Source organism: Sorghum bicolor, chromosome 7, assembly GCF_000003195.3.
Source record: "Sorghum bicolor cultivar BTx623 chromosome 7, Sorghum_bicolor_NCBIv3, whole genome shotgun sequence".
NCBI classification, from domain to species: Eukaryota; Viridiplantae; Streptophyta; class Magnoliopsida; order Poales; family Poaceae; genus Sorghum; species Sorghum bicolor.
In genome coordinates this window covers 8,138,971-8,161,156 of record NC_012876.2, presented here as the reverse complement: position 1 = coordinate 8,161,156, position 22,186 = coordinate 8,138,971, and the positions used below count along the sequence as shown (strand labels likewise).

The window sequence follows — 22,186 nt, the reverse complement described above, 5'->3', positions numbered from 1 at the left end:
CTAAACAAGTACAAGTGGAAGCTCAACCCCAAAAAGTGCATCTTTGGCGTCCCTTCCGGTCTACTGCTCGGCAACGTCGTCAGCCGCGACGGCATACGACCGAATCCTTCAAAAGTAAAAGCAGTACTCGACATGCGACCACCTAAAAATGTCAAGGATATTCAGAAGCTTACCGGATGTATGGCCGCACTCAGCCGCTTCATCTCAAGATTAGGGGAAAAAGGCCTCCCTTTCTTTAAACTCTTGAAGGCATCGGAAAAATTTTCTTGGACAGAGGAAGCCAACGCTGCGTTCACCCAGCTCAAGACTTTCCTCACTTCCCCGCCAGTTCTTACAGCGCCTCAGCCCAATGAAGACCTACTCCTTTACATTGCTGCAACCGACAGGGTTGTTTCCACGGCAATAGTGGTCGAGCGGGATGAGCCAGGTCATGTCTACAAGGTCCAGAGACCCGTTTACTTCATAAGCGAAGTCCTAAACGAATCCAAGACCAGGTATCCACAAATACAGAAGCTCATATACGCCATCCTAATAACATCGAGAAAGCTAAAACACTACTTCGACGGCCATCGAGTCTTGGTAACCACCAGTTTCCCTCTCGGGGACATTCTGCGCAATAAAGACGCCAACGGCAGAATTGTAAAATGGGCGATGGAGTTATGCCCATTTTCCCTGGAATTCCAGAGCCGCACCACAGTCAAGTCGCAGGCCCTGGTCGATTTCATTGCTGAATGGACGGATCTCAACGAGCCTCCCGTTCCCGACGTCTCCGACCACTGGTCGATGTTTTTTGACGGGTCCTTGAACATCAACGGCGCCGGCGCTGGGATACTCTTCGTATCGCCTAACAAGGACAAACTGCATAATGTCCTTAGGATCCTTTTTCCGGCATCAAACAACGTCGTCGAATACGAAGCATGCCTGCACGGCATAAGGCTAGTCGTTGAGCTGGGAGTCAAACGCCTCTATGTCTATGGCGACTCTGCTTTAGTTATCAACCAGCTCAACAAGGAGTGGGATGCGACCCACGAGAAGATGGATCTCTACTGCAAAGAAATTCGCCAATGGGAAACCAACTTCTACGGCATAGAGTACATCCACGTGGTCCGGGATAAGAACCAGGCATCTGATGCGTTGTCGAAGTTAGGGTCATCTCGGGCCCCGATCCCGCGGGGTGTTTTCGTCCAGCACATCCATGAGCCAAGCGTGGGCTCTGCCCTGGTCGAAAAGCAACCCACAGAAACCATGCTTATAGACGATGCCACTCCGACAACCCCGTTCATCAAGTATATATCGGATGGTACGGGTTTCCAGGACAAAACAGAGAACAAGCGCCTCATTCGACGATCAAAGAATTACATACTGGTGGACGGCAAACTCATGCGAAAAATGCAAGCTCTGAGGTACTACTCAAGTGCATATCTCAAGATGATGGCATCAAACTCCTCGAAGACATACATGCCGGATCCTGCGGCAACCACGCTGCATCCAGAACGCTGGTCGGGAAAGCTTTCCGAGCAGGATTTTATTGGCCAACCGCGGTCAACGACGCCGAAAAACTGGTCCGACACTGTGAGGGGTGCCAGTTCTTCACAAAAAGGACCCATGTACCCGCTCACGAGATTCAAACTATCCTGTCATCCTGGCCTTTCGCCTGCTGGGGGCTCGACATGATCGGGCCATTTAAACCGGCCCCTGGTAACTTCAAGTTCGTCTTTGTATTAATCGACAAGTTCTCCAAATGGATCGAATACATGCCACTGATAAAAGCGACCTCCGAGAAGGCTGTGGAATTCCTCAGTCAAATCATACACAGATTCGGGATCCCGAACAGCATAATCACCGACCTGGGTACTCAGTTTACTAGCACTGCATTTTGGGACTTCTGCGATGACAGGAGCATAGTCATAAAATACGTGTCAGTAGCACACCCACGGGCAAACGGTCAGGTCGAGCGTGCGAACGGAATGATCATTGACGCCCTCAAGAAAAGGCTGTACACCGAGAACGACAAAGCACCTGGTCGATGGATGAAAGAGTTACCAGCTGTGGTCTGGGGCCTCCGAACCCAGACTAGTCGGAACACGGGAGTGTCACCCTACTTCATGGTCTACGGCACCGAGGCAGTCCTACCGTCTGACATAACCTTTAGTTCTCCTAGGATTGAAAATTTCGACTAGACAACAGCCGACAGCGCCAGAGAACTTGAAATCAACTCCATGGAGGAAAAGCGTCTGAATTCTTGTCTCCGAACAGCAAAGTATCTTGCGGCAGTCAGGCGGTACTATAACAGGAACGTCAAGGACCGTTCTTTCGTGATCGGCGATCTGGTACTCAGGTGGAAAACAAGCCAGGAAGGAATGCACAAGCTATCCACTCCCTGGGAGGGACCCTTTGTGGTCGCCGAAGTCACACGACCTACATCCTACAGATTGGCGTATCCAGACGGAACACGCGTGCCTAACTCTTGGCACATAGACAAACTGCGCCGATTTTATCCATAAGTTCCAGTAACTTTTGCTTGTAAGTCTCTTATAGTTGGCAGTAATAAAATTTTTTCTTTTTTGGCTATACTTTGTTTACACGTAGAGTTTTCGGCGAAGAACAACAATATCCTCTGCGACGGAAAACCTCAACGACCATGAATCAAACACAGTGACACGTCACTCATACAACTTCACAGCGCTCAAAACAGTAGTCATGACAAATTCAAAACTTTACTACAAACTTTACATACAAAGTTTACAATAAACACCCTGACGGGCGGACACTAGTCTACTCCTACAGACTATCCTACTGGCCTACAGCTCGGGCTGATCACCCGCCTGGCCTTGCTGCCCGGACGAAGGGGTCGGGGCCACCGGCGCCTGGCTGGTCGAGACCGCAGGCGTCGACCGCCCATCTCCCGCAATAGACGCGCCCGACAGCTCCCTGGCCGACCTGTCTGAACCTGGCTGGCCGGGGGGAGTGGCCGTTCCGCATAGATTGATGTCGCCGATCACCGTCGACGACAAGTCCAGCAGACCCCCCCGAAGCTCGTCCGCCTCCTGCGGGCCGACCTCCTTGGGGTACCCCTTCTCCAGCCTGGTCAAGTCGACCAGGGGGTAGTGGGCGCGCACCATGCTAAGGACATGCGCGCCAGCAAACTCCCCGGCGTCCTTCACAAATTGCTGGAGCCAGTCCCACGCCCGTTGCGCCTTCTCCACTGGAGTCAACCTCGGTGCGCGCGGCTAGCTCTCCGGGAGCTCGGGACTGATCAGATCCAGGACCGGGGATACTCCCTTCCAGATCTTGCAACAATTGATCTTCCAAGAGTCCCGGTCCTTGGTCAGCTCATCCAGGTGCTTCTTGGCGTTCGCCTTGAGCACTGCAAATCAAGGAAGATGTTACCCTCGGCATATCAAACGGAGCGGTAAAGAAGCAAATAACAGAGGCAGCGCGCGATACCAGACAACTCCCGGTCCCTTTGGCCCAGCTCCTGCCCTGCGCGACGACTGGCCTCCAGTGCCCCAGCTAGCTCTCGACCGAGCTGCTCCTTCTCTTGTCGGAGGCACGCCACCTCCTCCTCCAAGCCTACGTGAATCATAACCTGGTCAACAAAGCCAATTACACAGCTACACAAAGCTGCTCGGAGCGCGTGACTGACCTGATCGCTGCCAGTACTGGTCGGCCAAGCGACGGGTAAGCTCGAGACGACGCTCCTCCTGGGCATTCATCTCGGCCACCTTCTCCCCAACCTCCGACCGCAGCCGGTCTACCTCCGCGGACAAGGCCTTATTCTCGGCCACGATTCCTTCGATCTGGTCGAAGCACCGTTTCCGGTACTTCGCCGTTTTCATTGCGCCCTGCAAAAAAGAACACACGTCGAATACAGGAACACTGCACAAAGATATCCAAGCAACACACAGGATCACCTACCTTAACCTCGTCCACGAGGCGTTTAGCCGCGCGCTCCACCCTCGCGGCCTCCTCCGTCTCCGCGAGCTCCTCGTGACCAATAAAGTGGTCCCCGCGCTGGCGCCACACATAGACGTGCTGGCGACCATCACGGGGACGACCCTGGACCTCCTCCACGTCGTCACCGGAGGCCTCCTGGGGCTCGTTCGCCGCACTGCCTCCGGCTGCAGTCGAGGGCATCACTGGTCCCTAGTATGGGCCAGGGGAACCCACGGGCGAAGAAGCTCCCGCTTGGGGCGGTGTCGGCACCCTCCCTTCTTCGGCTGGAGGAGTCGGGAACCTCCTTCTTGCCCGGCCGGTTGGCACCTGTGCCCCCATCTCCTCCATGCGAGGCGCAGGAGGGTCGGTGGCCACCCGATCAGCAGTGGCCGGCACGCCGTCCGGACGGCTATGAGGCCTTCGGACCAACGACGGTACGGCCTCCTCCTCCTCGTCGTCATCGTCGATCCGAACAAACCGACGGCGCTTTGACGCTCGGCTGCTCTCAGCCGGCAGTGTCGGTGCCAGCGACGGATCCGGGCATTGGCCTTTTCCCCGTCACTCTGTCCTCGGTGGTCGGGACGGGGTGGGCTTGGTCTTCCTCACTGCTGGTGTAACGAGTACACCGAGCAGCGTCTTCCTCTGGCGGATCTTCTCTCGCAGGATTCTCCATTCCCGGTGCCAGTGATACATACACTGTGCACCGGTCGACATCTCCGATCTGCAAAAGTAGCAAAGATAAGTTAGCTGCAGACAATATACGGGTGCTAAAGCGAAGTAATTAATAACATACCTTAGGCGCTGGTCGCCCCAACTTGAAGGCTTGCACCCGATCACTGCCACGGATGAAGCCTCCGTCCGCGAAGTTGAACAGCTCGTTCAGCAGCTGCTGTACCTCCGCCTTCTCCAAGATTTCAGGTCGCATCCTGGTCGGGTCCACGCTTCCGGCATACTCGTACGCCGAGTGCACCCTCTTCTGACAGGGCATCACCCGACGACAAATGAAGTTGCCGACCACGCCAAGACCGTCCAGGCGCGACCAGTCGATCTGCTTCATGAGATCCGCCACTTGACCGTCGAACTCTGGGCGGTCGGTCCAGCTCACCCTCTTCTCAGGGATGTATCCCACGTCGCAGAACGTGGAGCTGCCCGGTTCCTCCCTGATGTAGAACCACTTCCTGTACCATTCGGTCAGGGAAGTGTTCCATGGACAGTGCAGGTAGCGGTTCTTCATTCCGTCGCGAAGGTTGAGGTATACTCCACCAGCAACCTTGGAGCCTCCAACTGCTCCCTTCTTTCTTAAACAAAAAAGATAGCGGAAAAGGTCGAAGTGTGGCTCTATGCCAACATAGGCTTCGCACAAATGAATAAAAGTAGAAATAAGAAGGATTGAGTTCAGGTGCAGATTGCAAATCCCGATCTCATAATAAAGAAGAAGACCCTGAAGAAAGGGATGAACAGGAACCCCAAAACCCCTCTTAACGAAGTCTTCGAACACCACGATCTCACCGGCACGGGGGTCTGGGAAGCTCTCTCCTTCCGGCGCTCTCCAGCCGCCGAGCTCCGGGCCGTGCAGAAGCCCCATATCGATGAGGTCACCGAGAGACTTGGCGGTGCTGCGGGACTTCTTCCACTCCTTGGCCATCAGCTCGGCCCTTTTCTTGGAGTCGCTCTTCGCCATTGGAGTTGAGGAAGTGGATTCGAGTTTGGAAGGTGTAGATGATTGAAGGAGGCAAGAGTAGAAGGCTTGAAGGCAATGGCAGGGTAAGCAGTAAAGGGGGAACTGTCGAGCTCTTATAACCCACAACTTCACCCCTCCCACTTCCCGCATCCTCGGGAGGTGGGCGGGCCATACGGCAGATGCGGCGTTTCGGTTTTCAATGATTATCGACAATTAATGCGGCGGAGTTTTCGTACAAATTGATGGTTTCCTTTTCTCAAACCGCGCAAAGGACGGCTGTACAGTTGCCAGGCGCAACTTTTCATGCATCCATCTGACATCCCGTCAGAAGGACTCGTCACGTCAACTCTTTGTGTGGAAAAATTTTCAAAACAAGCATACAAAACTGGTAGGGAGTCAACAATCCGGGGACTGCACCGACCACCGAGCACTTGATGCTCGGGGACTGGTCGCCCAGTCTATCGACTCGGAACTTCAAAGACTGCACCGACCACCGAGCACTTGATGCTCGGGGACTGGTCGCCTAGTCTATCAACTCGGAACTTCAAAGACTGCACCGACCACCGAGCACTTGATGCTCGGGGACTGGTCGCCTAGTCTATCGACTCGGAACTTCAAAGACTGTACCGACCACCGAGCACTTGATGCTCGGGGACTGGTCGCCCAATCTATCAACTCGGAACTTCAAAGACTGCACCGACCACCGAGCACTTGATGCTCGGGGACTGGTCGTCTAGTCTATCGACTCGGAACTTCAAAGACTGTACCGACCACCGAGCACTTGATGCTCGGGGACTGGTCGCCGAGTCTATTAGCTCGGAACTTCAAAATATCGCACCGACTACTGAGCGCTCGATGCTCGGGGACTGGTCGTCCAGTATAGCAATGCAGAATTCTAAGAAGCGCACTTGGCGTTTGGGTTCTGGTTGACATACTATTGTACACCCGGGGACTGGTCGATTAGTCTATTCAATTGCAGAAGGACTGGTAAATTTAATTTTTTAGACCTTGCTACAAGGCTCATACTTCGCCTTCCAGCAAGCTTGGGGACTACATCGGTACGATGCATCTGGCGATGCATCTCAGTTACAGAATTTCTTTGAAGACTTTTCTTTTGACCCTGGCACCACGTGCCTACGTCACCTACTACCAGGCTCGGGGACTAAGTGGGCACACTTCACCTTGCGGTGAATATGCTTGCTTTTTTGAGGTTTATACTTTTCTTAAAAGTAAAGTGGGCACACTTCACCAGGAAAGAAATCTTTTTTAAATTTAGAGCACCATGCATTCTTCGAACAACCAGCTTCTTCGATGTCAATGTTGATCCACTGTCTTTTGAGTTGGTCAAAGTATCGTTGCAACTGTTTGGGCGACTTTTCTGTTTACTGAAGATGTCAAGCCTCACTGATCGAAGAAGCTCAAGACGGCGTGTTACATCACAATACATGGTGCTCGGGGACTAGCTGTGGAGGTATAAACCCCTATACCCTTACGGCTAGACTTGGGCCAGGAGGTTTGGCCCATTACGAGACAAGCTCGAGGTTTGATCCGACAACCCGGAGTTTCGCGCAAGGAAACAAGACGTGGAGATTAAACAGGATTCTAGTCGGTTAGAATAGGAATTGATATCGAACTATCTATGTCAATTGTAACTGACTAGGATTAGTTTCCGGATCTGTAACCTTGCCCTCCGAACTATATAAGGAGAGGCAAGGGACCCCCCTAGGACAACATATTCTCTCAACACAAATTAATAGAACCAGACGCAGGACGTAGGTATTACGCCAACTCGGCGGCCGAACCTGGATAAAAAGCTCGCCCGTGTCTTGCGTCACCATCGAGTTCGTAGTTTGCGCACCGTCTACCGATAAACTACTACCGTGGGTATACCCCAAGGTAGACTGCCGACCAGCTTTCGTCGACAGTGAGGCTGTCGTCGGAGCTGGCGACGCGCGGCGCCATCGACCCGGTGGCGCTGCCGTCGTCGACCTCGAAGCGGCGGCTGTCCTGATCCACGTTCACCGCCCGCAGAGGCAGAGGCACGGCTTCTCCAGCGCCAAGGGCTCCTCCCACAGCGAGGATGTCGGACCTGATGCTGGTCCCAACGATCAGCGCCACGACGCCGACCACGCTCCCTCTCTTCTCGCCACAGGACGGCGACGTGGGAGCGGGAGCACCCGAACTTGGCTGCAGCGCGGACCTCCTTTGGCCTTGGCCATTCGCGCACACCACTCCTGGCCTTGGGTCGTCACGCGCGCGCTCGCCCATGGCACGGGCGTTGCTGCACCGTGCACCCAGGACGCCGCCGCATAGGCTTCTTGACACACGCGCGCGCTGCCGTACACCATCACCGTCTTCCTGCTCGCGTTCGGCTCCCTGCTCATCTTCCTCATATGGACCTGTCATGTGGGCCACCAGGCTCCACCTGGGCCACCAGGCTCCACCCGGTGCCCAGGCTCTCCGCTGCGCAGGTGAGGCCATTCTCGCCACGATGACTGCAATCTCGGTTCCCCCTTCCTTGGTAGTTTGCTGATTCGTAGTACAACTTTTACGGCTGCAGCTGGGCATGATGGGAGGAGGAAGATCAGTGCGTGTGTATGCCAGGTGTTTGAGAAAATGTCTCAAAGAAGGTAAACTCACCGGCCCAAGGAAGAGGTAACTGTATGCAAACCAAATCAACCAACCAAACACAAATTCATTCTAGTCAGACTCAGCAGCGCATGCAACCAAACAAGCAGGTCTTGGCTTACTAAGGGCAGGCTTGAGGTAGCCTGGCTTAGTTTTACTGGCCAGGCTCATATAGAAAACAAACCAAACACACCCATACTTCCGTGTCGAGTTGTTGATTGTTTGAATTGAATGGGAGGAAACTTGCGCCAACGGGTCTAAAGAATTTCATTTTGTTTATACCAAGGGAGTATTTTTTTTTTCAAATATACATGTAAAACATGATGATGTTTATTTGAAAATAAAACATGAACATGTTTCCATTAGAAACATATATTTTATTGTATTTTATTTAAATATTTTTATATTAGTTGTGACGAATGACATGTAACCCGAGAACAAAATTTACCTGGGCCCATTCATCTACGATAGTACTACTAATCTCGTGGCCCAATCGAAAAGCCAGCAGAATGCCCAAAAGCCCATCGGAATCCAAAACGTCTTGTTTTGAAAACTTTTTAGTTTTTTTAACTATAACACTTTTATTTTTTTAACAAACATTGTCTAATTATAGAAAATTTTCGGAACTGTAGCAATTTCATTTTTATTTAACAAACATTGTCTAATTATGAAGTAACTAGACTTAAAAGATTCATCTCGCAATTTAGAGGTAAACTATGTAATTAGTTTTTATTTTTATCTATACTTAGTGTTCAATGCATATGCCGCAAGATTTGATGTGACGGGGAATCTTGAAAAGTTTTTTATTTTTGAGAAATTGATACTATAACACTTTCGTTTGTATTTGACAAATATTGTCCAATTATGCAAAAGATTCGTCTCGTCAATTCCGACTAAACTGTGCAATTAGTTTTTATTTTCATCTATATTTAATATTTTATGCATGCGACAAAATTTTTGGAACTAAACAAGGCCCCATTTGAATTTTGGAATCACGAGTCCCGAAGCAGGCAGATAAACCGCAGGCAGGCGGCAGGCCACTCCGCAGTCCGCACCATTCCTCCTCGTGTTCGGCGAAAAACCGTAGGGCCACCACCTGCTCGACGGAATGCGCCGTCGGTCGCCACCGCGCCGTCGGCGCCAGCGCGGTGCGGGCGAGGAGCAGGAGGAGGAGGAGGATGCGCATCCATCGCCTGACCGCCTCAGCGCGCTCCCCGACGCGCTGCTGCACCATGTGATGTCGTCGCTCAAGGCGTGGGAGGTGGTGCGCACCTGCGTGCTCGCGCGGCGGTGGCGCCACCTCTGGGCGACCGCGCCCTGCGTCGACCTCCGCCTCCGCCCCGGCCGCGCCGACGGCGACACCGCGCCGGAGGACTTCCCCCGCTTCGTGCGACGCCTCTTCCGCCGCCGGGACGCTTCGGCGCCCGTGGACACGCTCCGCCTGCGGTCCAGCGACGTCGACGGCGCCTTCGACGAGGACGACGCCAGGTCATGGATCCGTACCGCGGTCAAGCGCAAGGCTCGAGTCGTTCATCTGGTCGGGCATCGCGACGGCCTCGCGGCGCTGGAGCACACGGCCTTCGTCTCCCGCCACCTCAGGATCTTGAAGCTGTCCTATGCCAACCTCGATGACAACCTCCTCAGGCAGCTTTCTTCGAGGTGCCCATCTTTGGAGGAAATGGATCTCAAGGATTGCTTGATTTCGGGAAGTGAGATTTCGTCCTCCTCTCTGAAGACCTTGGCAATGGTCAACTGCAACATGTTTTGGGGCCTCACTATCACTGCTCCGAACCTGGTGCTGCTGCGCTGCCTTAAACCAATCGGCCAAGCTCCATCTTTTAACAACTTGGGGTCGCTTGTTGCCGGTACCATCATACTTGATGACTATTGTTTCAGTGGTGATTTTGAGGACTTCAGCAAGGACGAACTTGATGAAACCACTGATGATGACAGTGATGATTGTAAGAAATGGAGGCGCAAGATTGGAGCTGGATATGGATTTGGTTTATCTCAGAAAAGAAATAGGCTCGGTGGATACAAGGATGCTGATGATTATGGTAGTGATATCGAAAGTGATGATAATACCTATGAATATAGTGAGATTGCAAATGACTTTGATGGATCTGGTTGTGATGATGTTGGAGATAGTTCAAGGAAAGATGGTAACCTTCAGGCGTATGGTGAAACTTCTAGATGCGGTGACAGTAAAATTTCAGGTGGCCGTAATATTATTCACAGCCTTTCGAAGGCTACAAGTTTGGAGCTGTTAGCAGATGCAGGAGAGGTACAATAATCATCTCCGTTTGCTTTTGTCTTTTGTCTGCATCTCTTGTGGAGTATGTTCTCTCATGGTGCATTGGGCATAGTCATTTTGCTTTTGTCTAGGATTTTTCCAATGAAATCCCTATTTAAGTTTTCACTAAATCGTCAAAGGCAAATATTTTGTGCATTTTTTCCTTTATTAGTAGAGTGCTAGTAGCATCGCCTTGTTTCATTACTCGAAGCTAATTTGTGAAAGAATTTGAATAGATAGCAGTTCTATGTTTTCCATTATCTATGTAGACGAGGAATAGATTGGCCAAGGGAGCATCGTTTGTCATTTCTTATTTTGCAACAGGGCATCTCCTGAAATAATTGCTAACTATGCATTAGCATAGTATTAATTTATTGGAGTTGTTTTAGTCTAGACATCAGTCTACGGACTATTGCCATTTTTACCTTCATATTCGAAAAGAAAATCACATCCCATTTTAGCAAAACATGATATCCTTTTGGCAATACATCACTTGTTATTGTTTTATACATTTTGCTCTTTAGTGGCATACTAGCACTACCTGATTTTTACTCAGCCAGACCTAAGAAAGAGTTCAGCTAAAGATAGTAATTTGAGTTCCGTCATGAAGCATAGCAGCTGAATCTCCCCAAATAGCTGCTGTTCATGTATAAGCACATTATTACTTCATAAAAACCTTGTGACTTGACACAACTTTATTCGACAATCCCCATTCACACGTTCATACTAGAAAATAAAGATGCATCTCACTGTAGGGGATAATCACTTGTCATTTCTTTATGTTTATTTTCATCCTGTGCTTATTGAATTGTCAATTAATTACTTGCCTTCGCAAATGAAGGTTGATCCAATGCCTATTCTTCTTTGCTGAAAGACTAAAACCTTAATTTTATGCTTTGAAGGTGATTCTGACCAGAGAACTGAAGAGCTGCCCAAATTTTAGCAACCTGAAGATCTTGTCCCTTGGCGAGTGGTCTATGGCTGCTGACTTTGATCGATTACTCCTCTTTCTGCAGTGTTCACCTAATTTGGAGAAGCTTTTTCTTGAACTTAAACTGGTATGAACATTTACATATATTCTGCATGCTACTTGAGTTTACGAGATCTCAGTACATGTTTAATAACAATTGTGTTTTTGTGGAAAAAGAACTTCAATGTGAGGAAGGCAATGGAAATCGGTGTCAAACCAAGTGGAAGATCATTTGCCTGCAAACACCTTCGAATGGTGAAGATCAAATGCTCTAAGGATGACGTACGAGTCCATAAGCTGGCACGGTTGTTCAAGGCTAATGGTGTATCAGTTGAGAAGATTTTTGTCCGTCGTACTGGTAGCACATGTGAGTCATACCTTCTCTCTTGATACGACTGATTTTCATAATTATTTACCATGCTAGTGCTATATTACTACTACTTCATTTGTCCTTGAAATGCTGTATACCATGGCTCAGTTGAAGTATAGCTACATGATATTTTTTTTCCAGTATATTCTTGTACCAATTGGGTAAGCAAACAAACCCATTCTGTTTACTAAAGTTTTTTTCTTCTGTACTCTTATAAGTTGTAATCTATGCCCTCATTCAAACAGATCTCCGTGGCAAGAAGACGATGAAGGATCTTGCCAGGCATGAACTAGAGTTCTGGGGGGACGACGAGTTTTGGGGGGTGTGATGCCCAGTTATCTAGCTTCACTTATCTGATGTTAAGCGATGACCCATGAGTTTAATAGTCTTTTGTTAGCAGACATGTTCACGAAGCACTGATCTTGCTTGTGAAACTGTGACTCAGACACTCAGCTCTTGATGCCTCGTTTGGGTAACATTAAGTCGTAGAGCTGAGTGTCTGAGTTAATGGATTAAGACTTACATATAATGCATTCAGTTAATTTCGCCTTCAATCAATGATGAGTAAATCTGCTCTGTTTAGTGTGTTTCAATGGTCTGCTGGCTTGCAGCTGAGAAAGGCTTTGTGTTATGTTCTGTCTTCTATATCGAATCTTGCGGTTGGTGAGACGACCGGCTATTTGCTTGTTCTTGTTTATTACAAGATTTTATGTAATTTATCCTGAACTTTGGTGGAAATGGTCGAATCATCTAGGCATAAAGCAACCTGTGTTTTCGATGTGCACAGTACTTTCCATACACATCTGCTAGCTAAAATTAGTACAGTTGAGGAACCTCCTTTGCTGTATTCCGAGTACGACACTACAAGCGGTCGATGGCAGAACGCACAGTGAGGCCAACTCTGAAACCTGAAACCTTTTTCTCATTGTTTTTTTTTAATTTTTTTGGTTATTAATTAATTTAGCTAGTTACTTGAGTAATGAAGCACAGTGAGATTGTGAAGTTTATCAAATAAAGATGGGTAAAAGACAGTGAAATTTGGTTGGTTAATTACTTTGTCATACCTTAAAATCCTTTTTCTCCAACGCCACTGGCCCACACCTGTCATAAACTTATTCTTTGACCATACCTTAGACCGGTTAGGCATGCGTCAACTGTAGCAGTATGATAAGGTTGCGGCTATTGTAAAGGTATACTCCTACCAGTTTTTTTTAATAGAAAAGGTATATACTCCTACCGCTCTGAATTGTAAGCCATTTTAGTTTTGTTCTAAATCAAATTTCTCTAATTTTAACTAAGTTCATTAAAAATTACACAAACCTCTACAAACTTCAAAGAAAATTTATTAGATATATCATGAAATATGCTTTAATAATGCATTTATTTGATATTATACGTCCCCCTCGTTTTAAAATAAATCAACTTCTAGAGTTGTCTAAAGTCAAACTACTGATTAAAATTATAGATAATCACAAAAAATTATAACATCTAATAGTTATGCTATGAAAATATAATTAATAAACAATCTAATAATATTTATTTGGAATAAATGTTATTATTTTATTATATAAATTTGTTAAACTTTGATACTTAAGATGTTTTGACTCAGCAACAATGTTGGAATGCCTTATAATTTAGGATAGAGAGAATAGAACCGGGACAACGACCTGTGAAATCTCGTCCTTGGAAAAGGCGTCTATATCTTTCAAATTTTCAAATGGTACTGTTTTTGCCATGCCAGCAAAAAGTTATTTATTATTTTAAAAAAAAAATCCGGAAATCATGGATGGAGGTGTAAACAGCCCATTTCGGCGGAATGCCTGGAAGCCCATTCCCTTGGTCCAAAATGGTATGAGGCAGCCTGATTTCGAAGATTCGAAGCTGGATTGCGGGACTCAGCTCGCACTCCTTCAAGATCTCACAACAAACTCTTATCTTCGTGAATTTCAAAAAAAAAAAACTCTTATCTTTGTGTATAAATTCGATCCATTCCTTGCCCTGGGTTGATCATGCAATTTTCTTTCGCATATTCGGATGAAAGTTATCCTGCAAGAATCCAATTTGCACCCGATCAATCTTGCCGTCGGTTTATGCTTACCTTCTGGTGGGATTCTTCTTGCAGGAATTCTGGCAGTAAAGCTCTGGTCTTTGTACCGATCTTCACGCGACTTCCTGGTCATCGTGGTCGTGCAGGCCACCTGCTCGACGAAATGCCCCCGAAGACCACTGGTGCTGGGTGCCGGTCAACTGGAACACTAGAGCGTGCCGCAGGCGCGAGGAGGCGGCCCCGTCGCCGACCGCCTCAGCGTCCTTCCAGTTGTGCCCCTGCACGACATCATGTCCTTCCTGTAAAACGTGGGAGGTGGTGCGGACCTGGGTGCTGAGGTCCGCCTCCTGTTCTGTTATTCTATCAGGTTAGTCTCAATGCATAGTTTTATGACACAATTACCAAAACTATAAATTAGCTAACCGAGCCACATGAGTTTTATGGGGATGAAACTCTTCTCTCATCTGATGAAACTCCATTTAATGACCCTGCCAAGTCAGCAATTTTGTTTATGTGGTACCCTATTTAATGTGCATGACACTCTCATAAAATATGCATTGAGACTACTGTCACCGTGATGTGTCTGCCATCGAGCAATGTTGATGGTGCATGGCAATGACGGCTGTCGTGCGAGCAGCCTCACAGTGCTTGAGCACACACCTTCGTTTCTTGCCACCTCAAGATCTTAAGCTGTCCTATGCCCTACTCGATGACAACAACATCCTGGCAAGATCTTAAACTGTCCTATGCCCTGCTCGATGACAATTGACAACATCCTGAGGCAGCTTGTCTCATTGCGCATCTTTTGGAAGAACTGGATCTTAATTGAACCTATTTACTGCTGCTGCTCTGAATGGGGTCATACTTGATGATTATTCCTTCAGTGATGATTTGGAGGATTTCAGCAAGGATGAACTTGATGGACCACTGATGTAAATGATAACAATCAGAAGTGTACACGACTGAAATGGATCTGGTGTCCCTTCAAAAGGAAATTGGCTTGGTTACAATGAGATTATGCTTATGGTAGGGACATTGATAGCTTTTGATCCCTAGGGACATCGATAGTGATGACAACACCTCTGAACACAGTAAAGGGACATTGATAGCTTTTGATCCCTAGGGACATCGATAGTGATGACAACACCTCTGAACACAGTAAGACTGCAAATGACTGATGAGTATGGTTTCAGTAGTGATTTTTGCAACTCCAGTTCAGATGACAACCACCGTGTGTTTGGTGAAATTTGGATACAATGGTAACACAAATAATGGTGGTTGTAATGTTTTTTAGAGCCTTTAGAGTGCTACAAGAAAGTGAGTCTTGCTCAACTGATTGGGTGGGAGTTGTGGTCGACCACAAAGGTTCAAGTCCCTTCTTAGCTTGAATTGAGGTGCCTATTTTCTCTTCTTAATGGATCAGTTTTTTCAAGTCCTACATGTCTGGAGGTGTTAGCTGATGCTGGAGAGGTATAACTATCACCATCTCTTGCTTGTCTCCATGTCTATGTTTTAGTATGTATTTCTATTTGTATCACTTACTGGCTTTCTTAAAAGCAGAGTTAAATCTCCTTTAAAAAAATGTATTTCTATTTTCCTCAATGTGTAGTCATTTTTTAGGGGAACAATCCATTTCCTTTGTCAATGAAACCCTATTTAAGTTTCACCAGATCTGTCATGTGGGGCCAACACTACGGGCGCCGCCGGCGAGCCAGGGACATCAGGAGAGCCGCGGCCCGGGCTGCTGGTAACGTGCAGGAGGCAGGCAGGGCCGTGATTAGTGGCTAGTTGGCAGGACCATAATTTTAGGAGGGTTTATTTCTATAATTAGTTATTTCCAAAAGGTTGTTGCTTAGGTTGTTGGCCACCGGCCTATTTATCTTGTAACCAGGAACTGTTTGGGATTAAGCAATCTATTATCCAAAATCTATCTCTCCCTCCCGTTCACCTAAGCCTACAGCGGAGAGGTAAACCTCGCCGGAGAAGACGGATCGCGACTACGAACTACGTAGTCAGGGTCGTGCTATCCTAGGGTTTGAGGCCCTTGACAACCTGGTATCACATTCCTCTCGATCCTCTACTCCACCGGCCGCTGCCCCGTCCACCTCCGGCAACCCTAGCCCACCGACCGCCACTGCACCACCATCCCCCACCTCCGCTACGTCGCGCGTCCTCACCATGGGCGACAACAACGACTTGAAGCCCACCCTGGACGCACTGGCCAAGGCCCTGGACGCCCTGCAATCTTCGTCTCAGGCCACCGCCAAGGCGCTCGAGGCCAACACCCAGGCCCTAGCGGCCCTCGCCTCGGATCGGTCCTCCACGTCCACTAGCAAGGAGCCGGCGGGCAACCACCATCAAGATAGACCACCTAAGCATTGGTGGCCGGAATTTCCACGGTACGATGGCAAGTCAGACCCGCTCATCTTCATCAACAAGTGTGAATCGTTCTTCATCCAGCAGCGCGTCATGGCAGCGGAGCGCACGTGGATGGCCTCCTACAATCTCCAGGACAGTGCGCAACTGTGGTACGTGCACATCCAAGAGACCGAAGGGACACCGACATGGGAGCACTTCAAGGAGCTCCTGAACCTGCGTTACAGGCCACCGCTCCGGTTGGTACCCCTCTTCGAGCTCTCGTCGTGTCGCCGCACGGGGACGGTAGAGGACTACCAAGATCGGTTTCAAGCGCTGCTGCCACGCGCCGGTCGTCTCGATGAGGACCAGCGGGTGCAACTCTTCACGGGAGGTCTCCTGCCGCCGCTCAGCCTCCAAGTACAGCAATAGAACCCACCGAATCTCGCGACCGCCATGAGCCTCGCCTGGCAGTTCGAGCTCATGGAGCCGTACGTGTTTCCGGCCAAGCCGAGCGCACGGGGCGTCCTACCTCCGCCGGCACCGTGGCCACAGCAGCACCAGGCGCCGGCGATCAAGGCAGCGCCGGTTGTTCCGTCCATCGAGGGGCGGCCCGTGCGCTGGCTCAACCAAGCAGAGCAAGATGAACGTCGCCGTCTCGGTCTCTGCTTCAACTGCGATGAAAAATATAGCCGCGGCCACAACAAGGTGTGCAAACGCATCTTCCTTTTGGACTGCGCGGCGGACGATGACTACAGCGAGGACGCAGCAGCCGCAGGGGAGCAGTTGGGGAGACGGAATCCCTGGTCTTCTCCCTCCACGCTGTCGTAGGCGTACCCGTCGCCGACATGATCCAGATCACCGTGTCCGTGGGAGCTGCCTCCCTACTCGCCCTACTCGACAGCGGATCCACGCACAGCTTCATCAGCGAGGACGCGGCCCGGCGCACGAGGCTGCCCATCGAGGACCGGCCGCGCATGACGGCGACGGTCACCAACGGCGAACGGGTGGCCTGTTCGGGCGTCATCCGGCACACGCCGTTCTCCATCGATGCCACCTCTCTCGCCACCGATCTCTTTGTGATGCCTCTTGCAGGATATGATCTCGTGTTGGGCACCAGGTGGCTGGGCACGCTAGGGCCGATCGTGTGGGACTTTGCCACCCGGTCCGTCTCCTTTCAGCAGCAGGGACGCACCATCTGCTGGATGGGGGCGCCATCACCGACAACTCTACGCCTCCGGTCCGTCGCTGCGGCCAGTGGGACGCTCCTGGACGAGTTCCTAGCCTCCTATGGGGACATCTTCGCCGAGCCCACGGGACTGCCACCTTAGCGGACCCGTGACCACACCATCGTCCTCAAGGCTGGCTCCGCCCCAGTCGCCGTTCGGCCGTACTAGTAACCAGCAGCCCACAAGGACGAGCTAGAACGCCAGTGCGCGGCCATGCTCGCGCAGGGCGTCATCTGACGCAGCGACTCGCCCTTCTCGTCGCCGGTCCTCCTCGCCAAGAAGCCTGATGGCGCGTGGCGATTTTGCATCGACTACCGCGCCCTCAACTCCCTCACGGTCAAGGACGCGTTCCCGATTCCCGTCGTCGACGAACTCCTAGACGAACTCCATGGTGCGCGCTTCTTCACCAAGCTGGACTTGCGCTCCGGGTATCACCAGGTGCGGATGCGCCCTAATGACGTTCACAAGATGGCGTTCCGGACCCATGATGGCCTCTAGGAATTTCTGGTGATGCCATTCGGGTTGTGCCACGCCCCGACCAAGTTCCAGGCGCTGATGAACGACATATTGCGCTCCTACCTCCGCCGGTTCATCCTTGTCTTTTTTGACGACATCTTGATCTACAACACTTCATGGGCTCCCTACTCCGCTAGCACCGCTTGTTCGTGAAGCGGTCCAAGTGTTCCTTCAGCGTCGACTCCGTCGTGTACCTCGGCCACATCATTTCGGCGTCGGGCGTCGCCCTGGATCCCGCCAAGGTCCAAGCCATCCACGACTGGCTGCGCCCACGTTCAGCACCTTGTAAGGTCCAAATGGCTAGAGGCGGGGGGGGGGGGGGGTGAATAGCCTATTTCAATTTCTCTACAAACTCAACTAGACAAGTTGATTAGTAAAATAAGTGACGAAGCTATTCTAGCACTAGCACAACTAAGCTATGCAAATCACCTACACAAGTCTAGCAAGAAGGCTAAACACTAAAACACAACAACTAAAGAAGGCTACACAACAACTCTATACTAACAAGAACTAAGCTACACTAGCTAAACTAACAAGGTAGGCAAGTATGTAAAGAGAAGAGAGTGATTGTTATACCGACGTTGTAGAGATGAGATATATCCAATCAATCACGTACACAATCACAAGAGAGATCTCGGCAAGAGATGACACAAGATTTTTTACCAAGGTTCACTTGCTTCCCGACAAGCTACTCCTCGTTGTGGCGATACACCCACTTGATGGATCACGAGCTAATTGGCAATTCAAAGCCAAACCCTCAGCGGGTGCCGCACATCCACTCACAAGATGAGGATCCTCCAAGCCACGAGCAATCCACTAGAGTAGCCAATTGCGATCTCCAGCGGGGAAGGCTCAAGAACGCCTCACAAATCATTTGGTGAGGCTCGAAATAATCTCCAATCACGAGCTCAACACCACCGCTGCTCCAAGCCGTCTAGGATGTCGGAAAACACCCAAGAGCAACAAGAAATCCGCAGCAAACTAAAGAATCAAGTGCCACTAAATGCAACTCTCAAAGCAATGCACTTGAATCTCACTCAATCTCACTAGGATTAGCAATCAAGCAAGTAGATGAGTGGAAGGAGTGTTCTCTAGCTCAATGTATGCCTCAAGTAATCAAAATGTGCAAGAGTGAACCTCCCAAAGCCGGCCACCTTCTATTTATAAGCCCCCTCAGTAAAAGAGCCGTTGGGCACTTTCACTGGGCTGAAATTGGGGGCACCGGACGCTCAGCAGGGTACACCGGACGCTCGACCCCCTGCGTCCGGTGCTCTAGGGTTGGCCACGTGTCCTCCTTTGAATCTCGCGCGTCAAACTCTAACGGTCACCTGTGGACCACCGGACATGACCAAGTGAGCACCGAACACGTCCGGTACTCACCGGTCTCGTACGCAGAGAGTTCTGCAAACCGCGACCTCACCGGACTCGGAGCACCGGACGGTCCTGTGCTCACCGGACTCGTGCACAGAGAGAGTTGCAAGATGCCCTCACACCGGATGCACACCACCGGACGTACTCAGAGCGTCTGGTGCTCTCAGACAGACGCCCTCTGTTTAAGTCAGGCCACACCGGACACATGAACAGGGAACACCTTGTGTCCGGTGCAGTACGTCCGGTGCTCAACCCTAACAGGGCCAAGCACTGACAGCACACCGGACACTAAGGCCAGCGTCCGGTGCCTCCACACACTGCGTCCGGTGAGTGTTTCTCGATGAGAAACATTCCCATAACTTCTCCAAATTTTCCACCGGCGCAATAGAAAATATACACTTAATTTTCTCAAAAGCACCGAACCCAAACCCCTCTCAACCCTAGGAACTCCACCTCCTTTGCAAATGTGCTAACACTAACAAGTATTCACCACCAAAGTGCATGTGTGTTAGCTTTTCACAAACATTTTCATCAAAAGAGTTAAGTTAGCACTTTACTAGATCCTAATGCATATGCTCAAGATATGGACCTAGTAGCACTTGATTCGAGAGATGACCGTGATTTCCCCTCTTGATAGTCGGCTATCTATCCTAAATCCGGTCAATCACTTCTCTACTCAACTTAGACCGGCAAAAGTAAAACTCTATGTTTATACCTTTGCCTTGATAACTTTGCTCCTCATCTATCACCATGATCTTCACTTCATGTTTCATTCCTTTGTGATCATGTGGCCACCTTTCCATGCCACCATGCACCTTCATCACATGTGTTGCTATGCCTAACTCAAATCACTTAAAAACAAGACATCAGCTACTTGGTGTCATTAATTACCAAAACCAAACTTGGGCTTTCACACGTGCCGTGCGCGGCTTCCTCGGGCTGATCGGCTACTACAGGAAGTTCGTCCACAACTACGGCGCCATCGGAGCTCCCCTCACGGCTCTCTAAAAAAGGAGGGATTCGCGTGGAACACGGACGCCAAGATAGCCTTCGGTGCTCTCAAGGCCGTCGTGATGTCGGCGCCGGTCTTGGCCTTGCCGGACTTCACCAAATCCTTCATCGTGGAGTGCGACGCCTCCACATGTGGCTTCGGGGCGGTCCGCTCTAGGAGGGACACCCCATCGCCTATTTCAGGAAGCCGGTGGCGCCTCGACACCGCTCCCTCGCCGCCTACGAGCGGGAGCTCATCGGCTTGGTGCTCGCAGTGCGGCACTGGAGGCCATATTTGTGGGGTTGGCGCTTCCTAGTGAAGACAGACCACTATAGTCTCAAGTTCCTGCTCGATCAGCGCCTCACCACCATTCTACAGTACCACTGGGTCGGGAAGCTCCTCGGCTTCGACTTCTCCGTCGAATACAAGTCAGGGGCATCCAACGTCGTGGCAGATGCGCTCTCCCGCCGCGACTACGACGAGGAAAGCACGGGCGGTCTCCATGCGGTTTCGGTGCCGCGCTTCGACTTCATCGACCGGCTGCGCCACGCTCAAGCCATCGACCCCGCCTTGGTGGCGATCCACGCCGAGGTCCGCGCAGGGACCCGCGCCGCGCCCTAGACCGTGGCTGACGGCATGCTGCTCTACGAGGGGCGTCTCTACATACCCCCATCATCACGGCGATTGCAGGAGAGCATTGCATTGGTGCACGACGATGGCCATGAGGGCGTTCAGCGTACCCTACACCGCATTCGTCGTGACTTTCATTTTCCCAATATGCGTCGTTTGGTACAGGACTTCGTGCGCGCATGCATCACTTGTCAACGGTACAAATCAGAGCACCTCAACCCCGCTGGCCTCTTGATGCCGCTGCCCATCCCCACGGTAGTGTGGGCGGATATCGGCCTTGACTTCATTGAGGCGCTTCCCCGGGTCAACGGCAAGTCAGTGATCCTCTCCGTCGTTGATCGTTTCAGCAAGTACTGCCACTTCATCACCCTCGCCCACTCGTACACCGCCTACCAGCCGTCGCTTCAGGAGACCATTCTGTGTGGTGTATGGGCGTGACCCGCCGTCCATCCGCTCGTATGAGCTGGGTGAGACGCGCGTCGTGGCGGTCGCCCGCGACATGGAGGAGCGCGAGGCATTTCTCGTAGATGTCCGCCATCGGCTCGAACAGACGCAAGTTGTACAGCGCCGGCACTATGACAAGCGCCACCGTCAGGTCTCGTATACAGTGGGTGACTAGGCGTTCCTGCGTATGCGCCAACAGCCCCCGTCCTCCCTGTCCCAGTCCTCGGTCGGCAAACTCAAGGCTCGCTATCTGGGACCGTATCGGGTCGTGCAGCTCGTCAATGAGGCCGCTGTGCGACTTGAGCTGCCCCACAGGCTCGCATTCACGACGTATTTCATGTGAGCACTCTCAAGAAGTTTGTTGGCACGCCTCCGGCTATTCCTCCCCTGCTGCCTGATATCCACCATGGCGTGGTGGTTCCTGAGCCGGAAAGGGTCCAGCAAGCTCGGCTGGCGCGCGGCGCCCGCCAAGTGTTGGTTCACGGCGCGGTGAACTGGGTTCTTCGGCTACCTGGGAGGACCTCGATGACTTTCGTGACAGGTATCCGGCGTTTCAGCTCGAGGACAAGCTGGATCTTGAGGGGGGGGGGAGAGATGTCATGTGGGGCCAACACTACGGGTGCCGCCAGAAAGCCAGGGACATCAGGAGAGCCGCGGCCCGGGCTGCTGGTAACGCACAGGAGGCAGGCAGCGTGCAGGAGGCAAGCAGGGCCGTGATTAGTGGC

At 50.9% G+C, this 22,186-nt stretch overlaps 1 protein-coding gene across 1 annotated transcript; it reads left to right on the top strand.

The window, feature by feature from the left end:
- On the top strand, positions 9,247-12,471 carry LOC8071158 (F-box/LRR-repeat protein At2g29910). Its single transcript, XM_002445150.2, has 4 exons — positions 9,247-10,529; positions 11,441-11,596; positions 11,686-11,875; positions 12,124-12,471. Exons 1-4 carry the CDS (start codon positions 9,354-9,356, stop codon positions 12,204-12,206), a joined length of 1,605 nt encoding a protein of 534 aa, XP_002445195.1. The 5' UTR covers positions 9,247-9,353; the 3' UTR covers positions 12,207-12,471.